The sequence below is a fragment of the Pistacia vera genome, unplaced genomic scaffold (assembly GCF_008641045.1).
Source record: "Pistacia vera cultivar Batoury unplaced genomic scaffold, PisVer_v2 Contig363, whole genome shotgun sequence".
NCBI classification, from domain to species: Eukaryota; Viridiplantae; Streptophyta; class Magnoliopsida; order Sapindales; family Anacardiaceae; genus Pistacia; species Pistacia vera.
The window spans coordinates 657,175-679,284 of NW_022196183.1; the positions used below are offsets into that span (position 1 = coordinate 657,175).

General features: G+C 37.9%; 2 protein-coding genes and 1 pseudogene across 2 annotated transcripts; all 3 read right to left on the reverse strand.

Annotated features, from left to right (window-relative positions):
• Positions 1-300: 300 nt before the first annotated feature.
• On the reverse strand, positions 301-1,968 carry LOC116140130 (gibberellin 3-beta-dioxygenase 1-like). The gene is made up of 2 exons (XM_031425757.1): positions 1,457-1,968; positions 301-937 (listed from the first exon to the last, which is right to left on the reverse strand). Exons 1-2 carry the CDS (start codon positions 1,966-1,968, stop codon positions 301-303), a joined length of 1,149 nt encoding a protein of 382 aa, XP_031281617.1.
• A 3,008-nt stretch (positions 1,969-4,976) lies between these two features.
• On the reverse strand, positions 4,977-6,284 carry LOC116140076 (annotated as a pseudogene).
• Positions 6,285-20,564: 14,280 nt separating this feature from the next.
• LOC116140102 (probable 2-oxoglutarate-dependent dioxygenase AOP1) lies at positions 20,565-21,805 on the reverse strand. The gene is made up of 3 exons (XM_031425738.1): positions 21,432-21,805; positions 21,029-21,350; positions 20,565-20,938 (listed from the first exon to the last, which is right to left on the reverse strand). Exons 1-3 carry the CDS (start codon positions 21,803-21,805, stop codon positions 20,690-20,692), a joined length of 945 nt encoding a protein of 314 aa, XP_031281598.1. The 3' UTR covers positions 20,565-20,689.
• Positions 21,806-22,110: the final 305 nt, after the last annotated feature.

The window sequence follows — 22,110 nt, forward strand, 5'->3', positions numbered from 1 at the left end:
GTGCAGGTCTAGCGGATTGTCAGTGACCTCAACCTCACGAGATCAAACCCTATTTTTATAACGGTAGATTTTTTGCATCTACAGTCACTTATCTCATTATTTTTAATCAAAGAGATGTTTTTAAACCAACTGTCACATGAATAAAATATAAAGTTGGGATCCCAATATTGTATTTATAACATTATTGTATTATCTATTTATTTTTAAGTCTAAAAATGAAAACTTAACCCGATAGTTTTTTGATATACTTACAACATAAATATACCTAAATGAGGATCCCATCCTGAACATTGTACCTAACTAAGCAACTTCTACATTATTACTATCATCATTTGCATCAACACATTCAATTGGAGGAGTCTCTGTAACTCTGATTGATGATAGTGCTTCATTGAAACATTTAGCTTTGATGCCAAGGAATTCACTCCAAGTAATGGGCCGATAGAGAGAAGGATGACCTGGCCCAATTAGCTTCGGAAACGGTGAGACTTGGACTGTGGCTGGTGGCCCATAAAAATAGGCAACAGAAAACCTAGCTTTGGACCGGTTCACCACTGCTCGGTGGAGTACACTTGGGTACAACCCGTTTGATAATATGTGAAGCAGATCCCCTATATTAACCACAAGCCCACCCGAAATCATCGGGACAGTGACCCACCCGGTTCCTTCTTTCAAGACTTGCAATCCAGTGACGTTGTTCTGATAGACAATAGTGAGGAAGCTGGAGTCGGTATGAGCAGCCATACCCATGGCTCGGTCTGGATCCGGACAAGCCGGATAATGATTCATTTGTGATGCTGAGGAAGCATCCGGGATATAACTATTCAGGTTAGCCCAATCAATGTCTTCCTTGGTTATGCCCAGTGAACCTAGCATAAGCCACATTAGTTTTTCTGCTAACCTTTTCATCTTTTTCTCGTATTCTTCAATGACTTCACTGAGAAAACAGAAACAAATGCTATTATATTCATGAATTTAAGAGAAAGTAACAGTAGCTACCATTGGTTTCTTTTTTATTTTATTTTAATTTTTTTATGTATAGTTGAAAATTTTGTTAGTACTAAAATTTATTTTCTAATTCTACCCACTTCTATTAATTTTTTTCTTCATAAATATCCTTTCAGTGCCATAGATATTATTAAAAAAAAAAAAAAAAGACAAAAAAATTATATAGGCTAGTTTAAAAATATGAAAATAATATAAATAGAAAAATAAAAAAGAAATATGCATTACACATTTTATTTTATAAAATCTACAATTTATTTTTAAATTACAGTACTATCTTAAAAATAAAAATAATTTATTGTATTATATAAATTAAATAAAAAACTTCAATAATATTTTTTCATATTAATGAGATGATAAACTACTTGATAGTAAGCATGATGAAATACAGAAGAAAATAGAATAAGATAACACAAGAAAGATGATGAACGTATTTGATTAATTAATTTACCAGTGTTTGGTATAATCCTGGGGCCAAAGTTGACGAAAATGATCAAGTGGAGATCCAAGGACAGTGAACCCTTCAGACCACATAATCTTAGAGAAAAATGAATTACTTCTAATCAATCCGTAACCCGAAATGGCATCAGGTGAACGAGAAGCTTTCAGCTTTTGTTCAATTGGTAAAGAGAAAAGGTCTCTACTCGTACACTCAGTTTGATCAAGAAGGGAAGTGGGGATGCCATGATTTACGACTTGAAAAGCCCCCCAAGTTTTGCATGCATGGCCAATGAGTTGAAGGGCATCAGGGTCATTGAAATCGATAACCGGCATGGCTAAGGAGATGGCGCCGCCACCGGTGGTGGCAGGAATCATGTTTAGCTCATCAGTCCAATCATAGGAATCGGGTAATTCCTTGAGTGAGGTCAAGTCAAGATATTCATGGTGGAGGTGGAAAGAGTGGCTTTTCAATGCATCAGAGAGTTTTGAAGGCGGAGTTGGAGTTTCAGGATTTGAAACCATGATGAAAATCTCGGATGGCAAAGTAGAATTAGAGGATAAGGTTAAGGGAAAATGAGATGAGAGACATGAAGGTTTGTGGATTATATTTATAGAGATGTAGAGAAAAAGAGCTGAGAGAGATAAAAAAGTTAAAAGAATCTGACTTTGCATTCAAGAAGGTGATCTCGTATAAGGATATTGAGTTTCTAAATTTTTGTACAATTTTTTCTTACAAACTTCAAGTGTTATGATAATCATTATATAATTAACCACTATCGTTGTCATCGGAAGACAAGATTTTAGCTATCTAGGTGAGTTATCCAGAGGTTTTGTGTTTGAGTTCTACAAAGTGATCATCTACCACATTTATGACTTATCTGATCTATTAGACTTGTAAAATATTTAATGGACCTTAGGAACTAATTGAGGTATGTCCAAACTAGCCTGGACATCCTAGTTATAAAAAAAGAAAGAAGAAAAAAGAAAAGAGACAGTAGAAAGTTGGGATATAACAAATTTGTATATAACAATATTCTTAAAATACTTAGATATACATATGGAGGTCAAAGTATATATTGTGGCTCCTAACTATCATAAATGAAAAATTCTCACCATTGATTTTAGAAACATACAATATCAGAGAAAATCTACACAACAAGGGAGATATCCTTAGAATGCTGAATTGGGGCCACCAACCATTCATTAATTGACACTTGTAAGTTTTATTTGAAAATGAATAAATAAAATAAGGATCAATTTAAATTAAATCATGAAATGGAGGACTACACGGAAATAAAGCTTAAGATTAAAGTAATGTGTCATGGGTTGGAAGTTTCACACCCAAAAGGCTAAGCTATTTGGTGGAGAGACTCCCTCCCTTTTATAAGCCTAAGATCTCCTCAATATGTTTCTAATGTGGGATTCGTTACATTCTCTCCCAACCAATCTTGTGATACCCTCGTTACAGGTGGGGGCCTTTGCCTACTCTATTTATCTCACTCTCATGTGGACTCACAATCACTTGTAAAACCTATTTAATTCTTGGGTTTGGGCCTTAAGGAAAGTCCCATGCTTATTTGTCCACCTCACTCTCGTGTGGATGTCCGTGCATGAGGGTTTGGTGGGACATCGAAAGACGGACGAGGTCCACTCTAATATCAATTGTCACATGCTGAGAGTTTTACACCTAAAAAGCTAACCTATTAGGTGGAGGTATTCTCTCATTTATAAGTCAAAGACCTTCCCAATATGTTTCCGATGTGAGATTCATTAGAAATGGCACAGTGGTTCTAAGTTCTCTTGATTTCCAACCAAAGAAAAATGAAGGGAGCAGTTGGTGCGCGGCAGGGAACCGACATTCAGGCCACTGGCGGTTGGTGGTGCACCGGAAAGAAATCATAGCAGCAGCTGCAGCAGGCTTGGCTGCTCGCCGACAGTCATGTGAGCGGAATAACAACCCCTCTCTTAGTGGCCAAATTATCGCACATGATGAACAAATCGCCTAATCAACAACAGACACAATGAGCGATAAAACATCATACGATTACAGAATTAGCAATTCTTAAAATCACAGCAGAAAAATATCAACAAAACAACTTTAATGTTTTTCTGATTTAGTCATGTTTATGTCTCCGTTTTTTTAAAAAATGTTTCAGTTGATTTCTTCAGGTATTCCCAAAAAAGATAAAAAATTAGTTTGAAGTGAGAAATTAAATTTGAAAATAAGAGGATAGTAAAATGGAAAAATGGATCCAGATTTAATTGATTGCATTTTTTAAAATAAAAATAAAAATTGGGTAACTCGGAAAGTAGGGTGACGGTGGCGGTAGCCATGATGGAGGTGATTTGCGGTTGGTTGTAGCAAACCGTGATATATCTTGATAAAATTAGAATAATAATGTAATAAATATAACAGATGTATTATTTGATTTTTAAATAAAACTAATTGGTGACAGTATATAAGTGACTTGTGGTACTACCTAACTTGTATTTTAGATTTCAATAATACTATACTTACAAAGAAATCTTACAAAGATTTCCATACAAAGTGAGGTGGCAAAAAATGAATGGAAGAGTGAAATAAAAAGTCAAACTTATTAAGTTCACTCTTTCATTCATTTTTTGACACATCACTTTGTATAGAGATCTTTGTAAAATTTCTTTGTAAGTGTAGTATTACTCTTTAGATTTTCTCACAATATTAATGTTAGAGTAAGGGTGTTTAAAAAAATGCAAAAAACGAACCGAATTGATAACCAAACCTAATTTTCAGTTATTTGAAAAATCGGTTTGGTTTCCGTTAAAAGAAATTAAAAAACAAAATTTTTGGTTTGGTTTCCGGTTTGGGAGAATATGAGAAACAGTTAACCAAAACCGGTTTATTATAAAAAATATTAAATAAAAAACTAGTTTATTATAAAAATATTAAATTAAAAAATATAAAAAATATTAAATATTAAATTAAAATTAGTTCAAGACCGGTTAACCAGTTTTTTCGTTAATCGAAAAGCTGATTTTTCCTTAACCGGTTCGATTCACAAAATTGATTAACTGGTTTGGTTAACTAGTTTTGAACACCCCTATGTTAGAGTCTATACGTCTCCAATATAATATCGTTCTTTATCACTTTTTGAATTAATTAATCATTTTAACCATCATTAGGTGGCCTGATAATAAAAAAGTAAAGAGATTCAACATGAGTTCCTGAGTTCAAGTCTCTCAGGCACTAATAGGGGTGACCACTAAGGAGACTTACCCGGTCATTTACTTCAGGACCTTGGAAGATTAGTTGAGATGCACATAAGTTGGTTGAAACACTCCCAGTAAAAAAAAAAAAAAATTAATAATATCATTCTTTTTTACCAATAAAGCAATTTCACCCTGTTATTTATTATCAAATAATCATGAATTCATAGATTCTAAATAATCATAAAACCCACAATAAAAACAGCAAAAATTATAAAAATTAAATTCCAAAGAAAAACAACAAAAAACCACAAATTAGATTAAAAAAAAAAAAAAAACCTGAGAAATGGAATTACCACCAATCGCGGTCCGCTCAACATGCCGCCATCTGGGCCTCACCGAAAGTAGCTTGTCCGCTACGGTAGGCGGTCATCTTGGCCTGGCAACTAAAATTATGTTACACTAATTGAGTCAACGGAACTGTGTTACAAAACCCCTAATGTTAAGGAAACATAACATTAGATTGAAGCAGCTCAAAATTTCTGGCCGCTTCTTGGGCATTGAAAACAACCCTGCAGAATACCTCACCTGGTTTCCTGTCATCATCACTCGATGATGTGGAGCGTACAATTGCCCGTTTGTCCATGCCTGAAAGCAACAAATTCAAGTTTGCGGATAATTAAGTAAATTGAAAAATAAAGATGAGAAGCAGCTTACGTAGAGTCTCCAATTCTCACAGTGAAAGAGGCCGGAGAGGGTTTCAATTGGGTCCATTCACCATTTTTGGTCCGCACTTCTAACCCATCAACTTGATTTTGATACAGTATAGTCGCCATGTCCACATCTGAGTGAGTAGGTAGCCCAAGCTGTGTCTCAGTAGTTTGAGGTCCTTCATATTTCATGACTCGAACAAGGTAATTCGTTGAGTCCATGTGTTCTTTCATGTACTTCTCCAGATTATAACTCTCCAAAATCCAAAATCCTCCTCCTAATTGTTTGATCTAATTGTGATACTTGCTCTGAAACATACTGCATAGTTATGATGCAAGAATTAAAGTAAGAGGTCAATTGAAACACCCCAGCAACTATCAAGTTATTGTCCTTTGATCTCTTATCCACCTTAAATAGTAAGGCTCATAGTGCATCCCTCTTGATTCAAACCCATGACTTCATGATTAGAAATGAATCAAGAGTAGTTAATTATACAGAAATAATAAGCAATATCTTGACAGTGGAGGGTGGTGTTTCGTCAATTCTCTTTTTAAAGTAAACAGAAACAATGAAGCTATGCACCTGAAATTTTCGTTTCCTTCTGACCAGAAAATATTAGTCATGTTTTTGACATTCTCAGCGATGTTTGCATCATCAATGCCCATGCTTTCATATAGAGGCACTTGAGGGTATTGCCCAACGTAGCCATGGAAAGGTTCCGAAGTTTGGTCTATAAGGGCAGGTCTAAAAGCTCTTCCATTGCCTCCAAAATGCTTTTCCGAAGCTCCAGGAACTTTGTCAAACAAAGCCTCAAAACAACCGTATTCTTCCACTGCTTTTCTGACTTGGGATTTCACTGAATCCCACTCAGGAGAACATGGTTTCAGGTTTGGCTTGGTAAAGCCTATGACTGGAAGTCTAAGAGAGGATTCGGAACCCATTTCTTCTCTCTTTGTTTGCAGAAAAGTAATGGAATAAGAAGTTGTTTGTGTATTAATTGTTTCACCTTCAAGTACTTGAGCTCCTTCTTTATTTAGAATTATCGGTCATTTGTGTATTTAATGGGACAATTTCTTTATCATAGTTGGTTCATTTTTTTTTCCAAACAGAATAAATTCGTATCAAATTTCAAACATTTTCTGTGTTTGCAAATAAATGATGATAGTTGGCTCAATTTTTTTCATCTATCAGAATTTAATACCATTATAGCTTGGTAGCTAGATGTGTATTATTGATTTGGTGCATGTGAGTCCTATTTCCGTATCTTCTATGAATTAATTTTCAAGATATTGTAATATTCTTAGGGACCATTAATTCGACCCTTTCTGTATGTTAGAAAATTTATTATTATTATTATTATTATTATTTATCAATTATTAGCTAGTGGTACTGAAGTGATAAACTAATGTTCCTTGACATAACATTGGACCAAAAAAAGGAGAAAATAATCAAGGGAATCTTGTCCTGATGACGCATTATGTTGGACCATTTAGTCAAATTAATTAATTAATATCGGAAGCAAAAAATTACAAGAAGATTCTAGATTACATAAATCCATTGTGGTAGCTCTCTCTCATAAGTTATTGCGATCAAACATTTAGTCTCATCACAATGGGAGCAAAAAATTAATGATCCTACTTGTTTTGCTTCATGACACCAAATTAAAGGACGCACACTCGGAATATGTGTCATTGAAATAAGCATGTGAATACAATACATAAATCTTATATAAGTAGCGTGATCAAAGCTAAATGTAGACATCACATGAAGTTTAATCTCAAGGCATATGAATATCAGAATTCAAGGAATATAACATGATCAAAGGGTTTCAACAACATCGGCTGTTCTTCATCCGCCATCTCGACTTGTTTCCATTCGGTCATCATGACATGGTGATGTACAGGCTGTATGCGACAGTTCGTCCATTTCTGGATGAAAAACACAGAAGTAAAATTCAAGATATATACTGGTTATATTTAAGATTTTTTTTCATTTTAGATTTTAATTTGCTTACGAAGGAATCAGCATAGAAGTGCCACAGTTTGGGCTGTAATATATATATATATATATATACTACACTTACAATCTAATCTCACAAACTTTCTCTCACAACCCTTGATGTGGTAGCTCGCAATTGGTTTTTGATGAATTTTTCTGCCTAACCAATTTCAAATTGCCACGTTAGAGTTGTGAGAGAGATTTTGTGAGATTAGGTTGTGAGTCAATATTTACATATATATATATATATATAGAAGTGAATAATATATTTTCACAATTGTAGACAGTAAAATCTATGGTCAATTCGAAAGGGACGAATCTTATGAGAGTAGTGCCACTAACAACTTGATGGACCTGCACAGAGAAGAAAAGAGAACGTGAATGCTAGATAAACACCGTGTGGTGTCTACCGTAGACACTCTGATGCTTAAAGTTAGCAAGACTAAGGATATTTAGTGAGGGTTGAGGGCAGGAAGGATTATTGGTATGATGCAGTGGTTCTTGGGAGCAAGAACTTTGTGAGCTAGGTGTTGCGAGCGATTTCTGATCGTATATTGAGAGGGTTTGCACCTCTTTATATAGTGAACCCAAGAGGTTGGAGTCCTAGTAGGACTTTGAGTCTTACTTATTAGAGGAGTTCCAATTAGGAAGAAGATATCATCTCTTGCCTTTATTATATTAAGCTTAACACTTTGAGTAAGATTCGAGCTCTTGACAAAAGTAGAAACATAATAGGATTCTGATTCCTATTTATGGACTACTATGGGCTAATGGGCTAGACCTAGTTTAGCTCAACTTGTAGAGTAGCCCAACTCATAGAGTTGGCAGTTCACAAGGTGAATTTAAGCGTAGGCTCAACCGGAATTAGGTTGAGGCCTTGAGTTGTAATTTGATTATCTACTCTATTAGGCCTTGTTAGGCCCAACACAATTTTTGGCCCATATAGTTTGTCCCCTACTCTCCAAGTTAAGAGGTACTTAATTTTGGAGAGTAGTTTCCATTTGTCATGAGGATAAAAATCAATATTGTCATGATTTTTTAGCTTTTGTTCAGGGTGACCGAGCCGATATAGGTTTGGAAACTCTTTGTAAGGTGAAGATAGGTTTAATAGAGCCAAACGTCTTGAGCAGAGTTTGGGCAAGGCAAAAATGGTTTCAAGAAGCCGAATGATGTTAGGAGAATTTGCAAGACGAACAAGTTTGACGGAATTGAAAGACTTCAAAAGAGTCTTTGTAAGGCAAGACTTGGCCAAGCCGAATGGCTTTGGGGAAATCTTTACATGGCAAAGCATGGCCGAACTAGATAGCCTTGGGAGAATCATTGCAGGGTAAAGATAATTTTGGTTGAGTTGGACAAGGCAAGTTGACGACCTTATGAAGGAGTTTTTGACACCCGTTTGATCAATTGTAGCGAAAGTTTTGCAAAGCTTTTCGATAGAACTAAACGAAAGGCGATGGATCATTTCTCTGGGAACAAAGGTAGTTTAGCCACTGGGTTGGTGAGTACTCTTGTGGTACTGTTAGGCTTGCCGTCCTGAATGGGACTTTGCATGAGTTTTCGAGTTACGTTGGCTATCATTCATTGAGCATTAAATTGAAGTCCCTTTGCAAGGAGGTGTTGACTCAGTCCAGTTTCAAATCGTGTAGCAGAGTTGAGCAGTGTCAATCTTGCATTGTGAATTCGCTTTGGGTTACACATGTATGGTTGGGATGTTGAAGATATTTGGGCGGGAGAATTATGCACCCACTTTTTGAGTTTCACTAAACCCTTGCCATATGGCGCTAGTGGCAGGGCATTTCATTAAAGATGAGAGAGGATATATTTAGGTGTCTTGTCGTTTCCCCTTTGTCATTTCCATTTAAAAGGTAGAGTTTCAGAGTAGCGAAAGGAGAGTGTCTTCTCGACATTTCTTGTGACAAATCACGGTCAAATTTTTTTTTTTTTTTTTTTTCTTGGTTTTTCTACTTGCCTTTTACTCTACTAGTGTTTTTCCACAAGTTCTAAGTGTTTGGAATTGGATTTGGAGGAGTTTAGGTTTGTTTTGAGGAAGAAATCATGATTTTTGTTGGAAGGCAATTTTCTTAGCGGTTTTTGATTTTTGGGGTGGTTTTCGATTTTCTAGGGAAGAAAGAGGGTTAAAGGAACTAGAACTAAGGAATCTTGTGGAGAGGTTGAGCCCAACGATAACTAGGCGAATCATTATGAGTTGAGTTTGGAGCTAGCAGAATTATTACGAAGCCAAGCTGAGTTGTGAGATCTTGGTTGAGGGAGACGATTATGATAATTGCCCAACTGGCGTCACAGTTCCTGAGTCTGCCAAGCCTGCCTTATCTGGGGCTGTATATATAACTTTTCATTCGAGACATATGCTGAGAAATTCAAGTGTCATGCCGAATGATAGCAACTCAAGCAGCAAAAACTCGAGCATAGATTGTGAAATTGAAAGTGAGCCTGAGGTAAAGCATGTCGGTGGGACAAAAGAGGCATCATCTACAAGCGATGGCAATTGGGACGAGCTGAGCCACCTGGGAGGTGGCGTGCTACTTGATAACCCTCTTTCATGTCTGACTCAGACTGAGATGCCAAAGATAAGGTACTTCTACAAGATACCCAAGTCGATAGATATCCGAGCTCCCATGGGATACGAGAGGGTGGATTGGTCCGTGTTGGGGTAGATTAACGTATATAAGCAAGTGCTTGTATAGGGTATGCGTTTTCCTATTTTGAGGTTGGTATGAGAGGTGTTGAACCATTTTTTGATTGCTCCTAGCCAATTGATGCTAAACGTGTGGCAGTTGCTAATGTTTTTAAAATATATATGCATTAGACTTCGTATGAGATTTGGGGCCATGCATTTACTTTATTCTTATTACTTGAAGGAGCACAATAAAGAGAGGGGTCGACACCTTTTTATGCTTTGGCATGGTAGGAGGCATTTAGTGACAGGGCTTAATACATATGGGAAGAAATGGAAGGACGCGTAACTTTTGTAGGGGTGAGTTAGTATCCGAAGATGGTAGAGCCGACCAGATTCCTTTCTTTTGGTAGGTGACTTGTGACTAATTGTAGCATTTTTGTTGTTCGTGGAGTATTGAATCTCATTGTTTTTTTTTTTCAAACTTAAATTATAACTAAGCGATACCAAGGTTACTTGCCGAGGAGAGGACTTAAAGGATCTTGGAGTTATTTGAGACCGAGCAAGATTACCGCCACATGTTATCCGAGCCAAAAGTGAGGAATAGCCATTTATGGAGTCATGTTGGTAGGATTCGAGAAGGTACCCTTTTTCCACCACTAAGGCTATTGCTTGCTGTACACTTTGTTGGTTTGGTATTGCAATCTCATTATCTTTGGTAAGTCTATTATCCATCCTCTAACTCTTGAAGAATTCTCTCTCGTAAAGGAGAGAATGAAAGGAACTTTCCACGTGTCGAGTACTAAAGAAGCTTATGAAAAGCATTGAGCAGGGAAGGGAAATAAAAGGAAGAGACCTAAGACAGTGGTAGATGCTTAGACTGCTCTTAAAGTGGCCCCGCCTAACTCCACTTCAGCCCACACTTAAAAGGTGGAGCCTTCACAGAAGGGGAGTCATCTTAAGGGCTGGACTTAACTTAGAAAGAGGTTATCTTTGAGGATGAGGAGGCTGTAAGGATAGTCATTCCCTCGACTACTTCGGCCTATTTGGATCCATTCTTCATGGGATGGTTGATGGATTCCCTGTTGGTGCTTGAAGATGATCATCGTCTGAGCTAGATAGGAGTTTCTCAAGCAACCGAGTGGTTCTTAACTCGTTTGTTTAAGGTAAATCCTAACTTCATCCTTTTGGTTTCTTTAAGTCTCATATTTTACATTGGGTGTCTTTTACTGTTTGCAGATAGTCTCAGGGTGAATACATTTGAAGAAGTTAATGTCTGCCCAAGAAAAGCAGAACCAATATTTGGCCAATGTCAATTCCCAATTATGGATGCAGTTAGTTAAAGTTGGAGAAACAGAGGAGTTAGGGAAAGCCAAGCTATTGTCAAGTCTAATCTGTAGCATGCCTAGGTCGATTTGGAATCTAGTCGAACATAATGAGAGGTCGAAAGGTCTTCTCTACTGAAGCCATTCTTAAGACTTGCACCGAGTTGATGGAAGAGTTTCAGGAGGGGAAGTATGACAAGTAGGAGCTGGAGGACCAGATTAAGCTATACAAGTCTTACCTAGCAGATTTGGCAGGAGGTAAGCAGGGTGTGCAAGTAAAAGGTAGTGCTAACTCGACGTCGCAAGGGGGAGAGGTTGTTAGCTCTGAGGTTTCGCTAAGGGAAGATAGGGCTGAAATGATTGATCAATTTAGGCGAGATTCTCCTACGAAGTTGAGTGATCAGGCAGTGCCAAAAAATGGGGTAGAGTCGACTGACAACCCAGATAATGGGATCAAGACTTAGCTTGGTTTCTTGTTTTCGAAGGGTTTAGATTATATTTGTTTTTGTAGGAGTGCCGAGTGCACCTTTCGATGTAAACATACTTTGATGCTTGGCATCTTGTTTTATTAAGGGGCGAGACCTCGTTTTTATGTCTATATTCCCTAAGTGTTTGTTTATGTATGGGTTTTTGCAATTTTAGTTGTGCAAGACATTTAACCATAAATGAAATGAATGATCTTTACAGCCTTTGAGGTGTACTTTATAAACAACAATTACTTAACACTTGAATAGACTGAATATACCTTGATTTATTAATGAATAAAGAGAACATAAATTTGCCTTAGAGTAGAGTTTACTTAAACAAATTAGGGGAGGTGGACAGGCCTACAGTAGGGTCCTATTAGAAGTGATAGACTTTTAGGTGAATTGCATTCCAACTGTTGTTGATGTCTCCTCCTTCTGGTGTTTGTAGCTTATAGGCTCCTTTTCCAACATCCTTAGTGATATTGTACGATCCCTTTCGAGTAGGACCGAGTTTGCCGGCTCCTATTTCCTTGTGTTCTAAAACACTTAGTATAAGACCCAATCACTAACCTTAAAGACCTTGGCTCGGACATTCTTATTGTGGTGTTGAACCATATTTTGTTTATAGATGCCATTATGAATGAGGGTTTGATGCCTTAGTTCATATACAGTGTCCGAGTTGTGGCAAAGTTGTTGTCATTATCCATCCATTTAAGCTGAGCCAAGGGGACCAAGACTTTTGTGGGATAATTTTTTTCAAATCGTAAGTTAGGGAGAAAGGTGTTTCTCTTGTGGAGGACTGAGTCATGGTGCAGTAGGACCATAATACCTCAGGGAGTCAATCTACTTAGGCCCCCTTGGCTTTTTGGAGCCTTTTCTTTATTGTATGCATGATCATTTTATTGGACGACTTAGCTTGTCCATGTGCTTGGGGTGTAGCGTGGATTGGAGAAGCTTAGCTTGATCCCCCACATCTTGTAGAAGTCTTGGAAGCCAGAGCTTATGAATTAGAAGCCGTTGTTGGTGACTATCTTCTTCAATAGGCCGAACTAACATATGATTTTTTTCGTACAAAACTCTTCACCTCTAGGTCTCTAACTTGGACGAAGGCTTCGACTTCTATCCACTTGATGAAGTAATAAGTGAGCACCAACATGAAGACATGTTGCTACAACGCGATTTGAAGTTTCCCCACTATGTCAATCCCTCACTTCATGAATGGCTAAGGGATAAGGATGAAGTTGAGCGATTCGAGAGGAAAGTGTGATACTTGAGTAAAGCATTAGCAATTATTGTAATGCTTGGAGAATTTGGCCGGATTAGATAGCATGTTGGGCCAGTATAGTCGGTCGTGAGTGCCTTATTGGCGAGGCTACGTCCCTTGGCGTAGTTTCCATATTTGCTTTCGTGGAGTTTTGCGAGTACGAATTTTGCTTCCTCGGGGGTAATACAGTTGAGGAATGGACTCGAGAAGCATCTTTTGAGTAGATGATCGACATGGATGGTGAATCAAGCCACTTTGGCCTTCAACCGGCGTGTTTCATTTATGTCCCTTGGAAGCTCATCATTCTCCAAGTAAGGGAGGATAAGTGTCATTTATGACTTGCCTGGGCCGATCGGTCACACCTCGGCTGAGTCGATCCCTATAGCTAGTGTTTGAAGGTGAATCAATGGAATCATTATTGGTGTTGAAACTTGAAGAGTTGAGTCGAGCTGAGCCGAGCCGAGGTTAGTCAATGTGTCAAGATGAGTGTTCTCTGACCTTGAGACTTGAGTGATGGCGATCTCTTCAAATACCGATTAGAGGTTTTTGGCTAAATTGAGATAGGAGGTCATTGCGTTTTGGGCTTGGTAGGAGCCCTAACGTTGATTCACCACAAATTGTGAATTAGATTTAACTTTAAGTTATTTAATGCCCATTTTTTTCGAGGGAGAGACCGACAATCAATGCTTTGTACTCAATTCATTGTTGGTTGTCTTAAAGCCGCAATGTATGATATGTTGTATAATGTTCCCTTTCAGAGAAGTGAGGACGAGTCCTAGCCCGTAACTGTTGATGTTGCTTGAACCATCTACTGGTAGGATCCATTTGGACGATGCATGATCTGTCAAACATAAGAACTTCCTCTTAACTTGAAGTGTTAGGTGCGAAATCGACAATAAAGTCATCTAGCACTTGAGACTTGATGGCGGTGCGGGGTTGGAAGGAGACATCAAATTCACTCAGTGCTATTGTCCATTGAATGAGGCCCAAGAGATCAGGTTTGTGGAGGATATTCTTAAGGGGGTAAGAAGTCAGGACCATAATTGTGTGGCATTGGAAGTACGGTCTTAACTTCCTTGTGACAATGATAAAAGCGAGTGCAAGCTTCTTAAGTTAGCTGTATTATGTCTTGGCATCAAGTAGAGACTTGCTAGTGTAGTGGTCTGACAGTTACTTTCCTTCTTTTCGGATTAGTACAATCAAGATGACCCCTTCAGATACGGCTAAGTAGGTGAATAGTCGTTCCCCTGTTTTCGGTTTTGAGAGTAAATGAGGTAATGTTAAGTATCTTTTTCAATTGGGCCAATGCTTCTTTGTATTCTGGGGTCCATTCAAGTGTTTTGGACTTTTTAAGGGATACAAAAAAGAGATGACACTTCTTCGTTGACTTTGTTATGAACCGGTTCAGCATGACCACCCTCCTAGTAAGACGTTGGATATCTTTTATGCAAATAGGTGAAGGAATGTTTAAGATTGCACAAATTTGGTCAAGTTTAGCCTCGATGTCGTGTTGTGTGACCATGTTGCCTAGGAACTTTCCAGAGGAGACGCCGAACGAATACTTGGTTGGATTCAGCTTCATGTTATACTTTCGTAGTACCTCAAATGCTTACCTTAGGTGGTCAAGGTGTTGCTTGGGAGTTAGTAACTTTATCAACATATCGTTGATATATACTTCCATAGAATCTTTTAACAAGCTAGCAAACATTCTATTCACAAGACATTGGTAGGTGGCACAAGAATTTTTCAAGCTGAATGACATCACCTTATAGTAATAAATACCCTTCTCAATGATAAAGACAATTTTCTCTTGATCGTTCGAGTGCATGAGTATCTGATTATAACTTGAGAAGGTATCCATGAAACTTAGTAACTCATGTCCAACGGTGGCATTGACTATCATGTCCATGCGGGAAAAGGGGAAGGAGTATTTGGGGCAAGCCTTGTTTGGGTTGGTGAAATCGATGCATGCTCTCCATTTCTCGTTCTTCTTCCAAACGACTACTACATTTGCCAACCAGTCGAGGTACTAAACCTCCCAAACTGAGCTGATGCTTAGCAACTTCTCTACTTCCTCATTGATCACATTATTTCTCTCTAGAGCGAACTTTTTTTTTTTTTTTTTGTTTCACAGGGGGTAGTTCGGGTCGACGTTTAGTTCGTGCACTATTGCTTCGAGGCTGATTCTTATCATATCAATGTTATACTAAGCAAAACAGTGTTGGTTCTCCTTGAGGAAGTTTATGAGCTTTTCTTGGATGTTGGGTCTGAGTAGAACACCCACTTGGGTATTTTGATTTGGGTAATCAAGGTGTATTTAGACTTCGTCTAGTTCCTCTATAACTGGTTAGTCCAGCTTGGCCCTTCTAGCTGAGTGGGACTGCAGTTACTACATAGTTCCTTGCTTGATCTTGAAGGCGTTCCGATAACAATCCTTAGAAGCCTTCTGGTCCCCCTATATTTTTTTTGTATTCCCCACTTGGTAAGGAATCGAATGGTTTGGTAAAAGGTGGAGGGGATGGACTACATGCTATGGATCTAAGGTCGACTGAGGATCAAGGTCAGCTGAGGATCACATTGTAAGAGGAGGGAGCGTCTTGTGTCATCAAAGTGGTTTGGAGGTTGATTCCCTTGGCATAGATTGGTAGAGCTATCTTCTCTATCGTGTATTTCTATTCTAAACTTAAGCCAACGAGTTGAGTACACTAACGAATGATGTTGACTCATCTATCCCTATGACTTTGAGTGCCTCAAGGAACATGATGTTCGTTGAGGAGTCAAGGTCTATGAGGATACTCTTGACGAGGATGTTGGCTATCTAGAGAGCATCATAGTAGGGGTTCTGGAGCTTCATTGCTTCGTTGTCAACGAACCCAATGGCTAGGTTGGTTGTCTTCTACGAGGGTGGCTTGGAGGATTTAACCTCAGGGTTAGCTACAGCTTTGGCGTGACGTTTGGCCGAGAAGTAGCTTACACTGCTTACTTTTGATCTACTTGAGATCACATTGTACAACTCATCCATAGGCGATGCTTTTGGTGGAGGTGTAATCTGGCGATCCTTGTTTGCCAGGGTGTTTTTTTGTTTGTCTGTTAGGAAGTCGTGGATGTTGCCCCTCTTTAGTAGCTCTACTATTTCAAGACGGATGGCGATGCCATCAACGGTGACATGGTCGTGGTCCCCATGGTATCACACCACTTGGTGATATCTCGCTTGGCCTTGTTTTATGGTAATTTTGGAGGCCATCTATCAACTTTCCCCATCTCTTTCATCATAGCCATTACTTCTATAGGTTTGATGTTTAGGTTGTAGTCGGGCACCCTATATTAGTGGGGCGGGACTTGTGTCCTTTCATTATGCAAGCTAGGTGGCAATCTATTGGGTGTCAATTGTCTTAGTTAGTGACTCTCCTTGGTTGGTGGAACGGCTCAGCGAGGCAATTATCTTGGCATCATTCGACCCTTCTAGAATGACAATCTTCATAGTTAGAGTGTTTGATGTGGTTCACTTAATCCTCTTCCACCTTATTCTGCTAGAGCTCGAGTTAATACATTTTCCATGGTGAAGCAGTTGAACTTAGTGAGCTCTTTGTATAACTCACTGTAGAGGAGAAGCTCCTTCCTGTAGGCGTCAACAACTGTCTTTTGATTACAATATGAAATAAAGATTTTTTTCTTTGTTGAAGTGGCCCATGTAGTCTTGCAATGTTCTCTGTGGTGTTGATGTACTCTATAAAGGTCATTAGAGATTTTCTCAAGTCTCTTGCTACTGACAAACTGCTTAACAAAGTTATCTGTGAGTTGAGCAAATGAGTCAATAGAGTTGTTGGATAAGTTGATATGCCATTGGAAGGTTGGTCCCATGAGGCTAGAGCCGAAGCTCTTGCATATGCATGCTTTGTGGAGATCGTGCAGGATGGTGACAACTAACACTATTTGTTTATAGGATACTATGTGCTCATCAGGGTCAGTGGTCCCATCATAGAGTTTCATATTGTGGAATGTGAACTTGCGAGACAACTCTATGAGGGTTATGGCATCCACGAAGGGTGAGTCGGCGTAGCTTTGGGGTTGGCTTTTATTGAGAGGTGTAGGCATGCCAAGAATGCATTGGATCATGGCTTCCATCTCAGATAATCGTTTAGCCAAGGATTGCTCAAGGGGTGTTGCCACAAGAGTGTATAGGTTGTTTAGAAAGTAGGGGAATACATTGGGGTTAATATGTATGGTCGAGCCAAGCGGCATTGTTTGGTGGGTGGCTTCTGCAACTGAATGCGTGGGATGTGTTTGTAGTAGGGTGAAGGGAGTGTTTAGTTGTTGGGTTGGGGTGTCATCTCCTCGGGTCGACTTGGGGTAAGGTTGCTGTTGGAGTCGAGTGGAGGTGGGTTTGATTTGTCAGGGTATCATGATTTGGGGTGGTGAATAATTGCCTTGGGTGAACAGGGAGTCGAGAAGAGGAGGTGTGGGGTTGACCTCAATTCTAATCTAACAAATAGAATTGGCTTACTTTGTCTTGGAGGGCTTGATTCTTTGCCCGGATGGTGGCATTTTGAGCTTCCAGAGTTTGGTACTTGTGGTTTTCTCTAGCACTAGTGTGGTGAGGGCCATAATCTGAGCCACAATGTCAGGAGTGGGGGTTTTGATGTTTCCAGTCATGATGGTTGAATCAAGAGAGAAGAGTAGAAATAGTAGGTCATTTAAGTCGGATAGTTGTCAAGACCCCATGGTGGATGCCAAATTGTAGACAGTAAAATCTATAGTCAATTTGGAAGAGACATATCCTATGAAAGTAAAGCCACTAACAACCTGATGGACTTGCACATAGAAGAAAAGAGAACGTGAGGGCTAGATAAACATCGGCGTGGTGTCTGTCATAGATATTCTGATGCTTAAGTCAGCGAGGCTGAGGGTATTTAGTGAGGATTGAGGACGAGAAGGATTATTGGCATAATGCAGTGGTTTTTGGGAGCAAAAACTTTAAAAGTTATGTGCTACAAGCGATTTCTAAATGAAAATTGAGAGGGTTTGCGCCTGTTTATATAGTGAACCCAAAGGGTTGGAGTCGTACTTATTAAAGGAGTTCCAATAAGGAATCAAAATCCTATTTTGTTTCCACTTCTGTCAAGATCTTGAATCTTACTCAAATTGTTAAGCTTAATCTAATAAAGGCAAGAGCTAATGGGCCTGCACATAGAAGAAAAGAGAACGTGAAGGCTAGATAAACATGGGCGTGGTGTCGGCCATAGATAGTCTGATGCTTAAGTCAGTGAGGTTGAGGGTATTTAGAGAGGGTTGAGGACAAGAAGGATTATTAGCATAATGTAGTGGTTCTTGGGAGCAAGAACTTTAAAAATTATATGCTACAAGCGATTTCTAAATGAATATTGAGAGGGTTTGCGCCTGTTTATATAGTGAACCCAAGGGGTTGGAGTCCTACTTATTAAAGGAGTTCCAATTAGGAAGAATATATGATCTCTTGCCTTTATTAGATTAAGCTTAACAATTTGAGTAAGATTCAAGATCTTGACAGAAGTGGAAACAAAATAGGATTCTGATTCCTATTTATGAACTGCTATGGGCTCATCGACTGAACCCAGTTTAGCTTAACTTGTAAAGTAGCCCAACTCGTAGAGTGGGCAGTTCACAAGATGGATTTAAGCATAGGCTCAACCGAAATTGGGCTAAGGTCTTGGGTTGTAATCTATTTATCTCGTCTATTAGGCCTCATCAAGCCCAATGGAACGACCTTGTTCATGTGTCCGTTCTATCTTCTGGAAAATTTTAGGCAATCTGGAACGTCTATTCTACATTGAAGAATCGGTTGTTTCTCTGAGCTATTGAGTAGTATGCATGTATTTTTTTTTTTTTTAACCTTTTGGCACTAATATGTAATGCATACTTAATACCTTTTTATGTTATGTGCATATAAGAATTTAGCCATTATACGGTGGTTACATAATGAATTTATATCATAATTCAAGAAATATAACATGATCAAAGGGTTTCAACAACATCGGGTGTTCTTCATCTGCCATCTTGACTTGTTTCCATCTGGTCACCATGATACAATGATGCATAGGTTGTATGCAATAGTTTGTCCATGTCTGGATGAAAAACACAAGTGTAATTCAAGATATATATCGATTATATTTAAGATTTTTTTTTTTAAATTTTAATTTACTGAGGAAGGAATAAGCATAGAAGTGCCACACAGCTATCATATATATATATATATATATATACACATATGTATGTATTAACATAACATAATATCATTTCATTAAAAAAAAAAATTTAATATAACATATTTTCTATCCAATCTTATCAGTATTTAATAAATTTTGTTAATCTTATATTAATTTGAATAATTGAAAACTAATCAATGAAGCAAACTAAACAAATTAATTAGAAGAAGGAAGAGGAACTTTATGTGTAGTATGAAGATGGAGAGACACAATAAATGGTATCACATAAGTCCATTATCTAATTTTAGACAATAAATTTTTCTAAATTCTAATATCTAATTTTACTACATATCTAACAAGTCCTACTACATATTATAATTGATCATGGATTATATCTAATAAGTCTTACTACATATTATAATTAATTTGTGACATTTCATTTAAATAATATTTGTAATTAATTTGTCCAATAATTTTGCTTGAAATTCTCCTATTCAATTTCTTTTCTTAAAAAAAAAAAAATCACATTTGTCAAGAAATTATCACTTTAAAATTATTATTTTCACACTATCAATTGATCAAATGTGATTATAATTGTGGGAACATTGAGTGAAATAATATACAAATGAGTAATAATAGATGTTTTTGTATTCAAATAAAAGCTAAGTATTCAAATAAAACCCATTGTACTTCTACAAATTAGATACAAATGTTTATGTACTTTAAAAAAAAATAAAAAATAAAAAGCCCAAGGCTCTAAAGCCTATGAAAATCTTAACCTAGCCCACAGTCAATAATCCTAAAGCCTTTCAAAGTCCTAACCCAGCCCATAGTCAAGAATCCTATAGCTCATCATAACCGTTGACCCCACAAAGACCCTGTTGACCGAGGCAGGCCGGGGTCAACCCAATCTCCCGGGCAAGGCTCGGAATCCCCTTTCATCTCCGATACACCCACATACACAAGCACCAAGTGAGAACCTTGCCGAATGATGATCCATTAAAGAAATGTAGGAATTAACCAACATTTTCCCAAATAAATTGTGTCCTCAACATTTAAGTCTATATAAATGAAATGGGTTTCGTTTAGCAAGTGTTGTTTTCTCCCTCTTAAAGAAAAACTAAATTAGTTAATACGTCTCTCTCTCTCTTTTAACCAGGTTATTCGGGTCAATTTATACGCGTTTCAATTAATCTTTAGAGTTCATTAAACACTTTACAAGTCCAACGTTTGTCTCTCCCTTTCCTTTTGCTATGGTAATTACTTGGTACGTGCTTCCTTTAAAGAAAACCCCATAAATTTCAATCCTATGATCTTTTTGACATATTATACATGTAACTTTTAGCCAAACCAAACTCACATTACTTAAATTACACAGGGAAGCAATTTCTTATTTTTCAACCTCTCTCACATGACGCAAAACAACGAAACTCAAACAACACTGCAGATTAGATACTAATTATACGAATCAAGTCTTAGACTCCACAGTAAGTCTTAAGAGCAGACTGAGCTCTCTGGCCAGCTTCAGTGTAGTAGAATCCAAGAAACTCAACATGATCAAACGGCTTAAAAAGCAAGGGGTGTTCTTCATCAACTAGCTCTTCGGGGGCTTTTATTAAATAACCTGCTTTCGGGATTGAAAACAACCCTGCAGAATACCTTGCCTCATTTCCCGTCATCATCACACGGTGATATGGAGAGTACAACCGCCCGTTTGTCCATGCCTGAAAAAGAATAAAAGTTTCCAGAAATTCTTCAAAAATGTCAGAGACTTGTATATTAATTTAAGAATAAATGAGAAGCAGCTAGCTTACGTAGAGAGAATCTCCGATCATCGCAATGAAAGAGTCCGGCGACGGTTTCAATTGGATCCATTCACCATTTTTAGTCTGTACCTCTAAACCATCAACTTGATTCTGATACAATATCGTCACTATGTTTTTATCCGTGTGAGCATTCAGCCCAAGCTTTGTCTCAGGAGTTTGAGGTCCTTTATATTTCATGACTCGAAGAAGGTAATTCGTTGAGTTCATGTGTTCATCCATGTCCTTCTCCAGATTGAAACTCTCCAAAATCATCCTCCTAATTGTTTGATCTAATTCCGATACTTGCTCCGAAAATGACAATATCGTTTTGCTGCAATTGATTGAAGTAGATAAATTAAGTAAGAGATCAAAATAATATGATAAATTAGTAACATGTTGAATATTTTTTTACCTGAAACTTTCGTTTCCTTCGGGCCACAAAATATTTGTCATGCTTTCGACTTTCTCGATGATGTTTGCATCATCAATGCCCATGCTTTCATAGAGAGGAACTTGAGGGTATTGTCCAACGTAACCATGAAAGGGCTTTTTTGAAAGGTTCCGAAGTTTGGTTTGTAATGGCAGGTCAAAAAGCGCTTCCAGTGCCCCAAAAAGGCTTTTCCGAAGCTCTACAGGAACTTTGTCAAACAAAGCCTCGAAACAACCGAATTCTTCCAGGGCTTTTCTGACTTGGGATTTCACTGAATCCCACTCAGGAGAGCCTGGTTTCAGGTTTGGCTTGGAAAAGTCTATGACCGGAAGTCGAAAAGGGGTTTCAGAGCCCATTTCTACTTTCTTTGTTTGGAGAATAATAAGTTGTTTGTGTATTAATTGCTTCATCATTCAAGTACTTGAGCCCCTTTTATAGAGTTTCGATGGAATTTTTTATATGTAATGCGACAAATAAATGATCACAGTTGGTTCAATTTTTTAATCTATCAGGATTGAGTGGTCCCTATAACAATGAAGTTTCACTAATCGACTATATCAAAATTCGTAAGACATCAAGAATTCCAGGGCCAAAAAGATGCTTTTCATTAGAAATCAAAAGCATTTATTTTGTTTTATTCAGTCTGAATGTTTATAATAAT

Bases quoted from the DNA above. Each gene is read 5' to 3' on its own strand.
- LOC116140130 (XM_031425757.1), bottom strand. From the start codon at position 1,968: ATGGTTTCAAATCCTGAAACTCCAACTCCGCCTTCAAAACTCTCTGAT. The intron at 938-1,456 runs GTAAATTAATTA...CTGTTTTCTCAG, and splicing joins CAGGATTATACCAAACACTG to TGAAGTCATTGAAGAATACG.
- LOC116140102 (XM_031425738.1), bottom strand. From the start codon at position 21,805: ATGGGCTCTGAAACCCCTTTTCGACTTCCGGTCATAGACTTTTCCAAG. The intron at 21,351-21,431 runs GTAAAAAAATAT...AATCAATTGCAG, and splicing joins GAAGGAAACGAAAGTTTCAG to CAAAACGATATTGTCATTTT. The intron at 20,939-21,028 runs GTAAGCTAGCTG...ATTCTTTTTCAG, and splicing joins TGATCGGAGATTCTCTCTAC to GCATGGACAAACGGGCGGTT.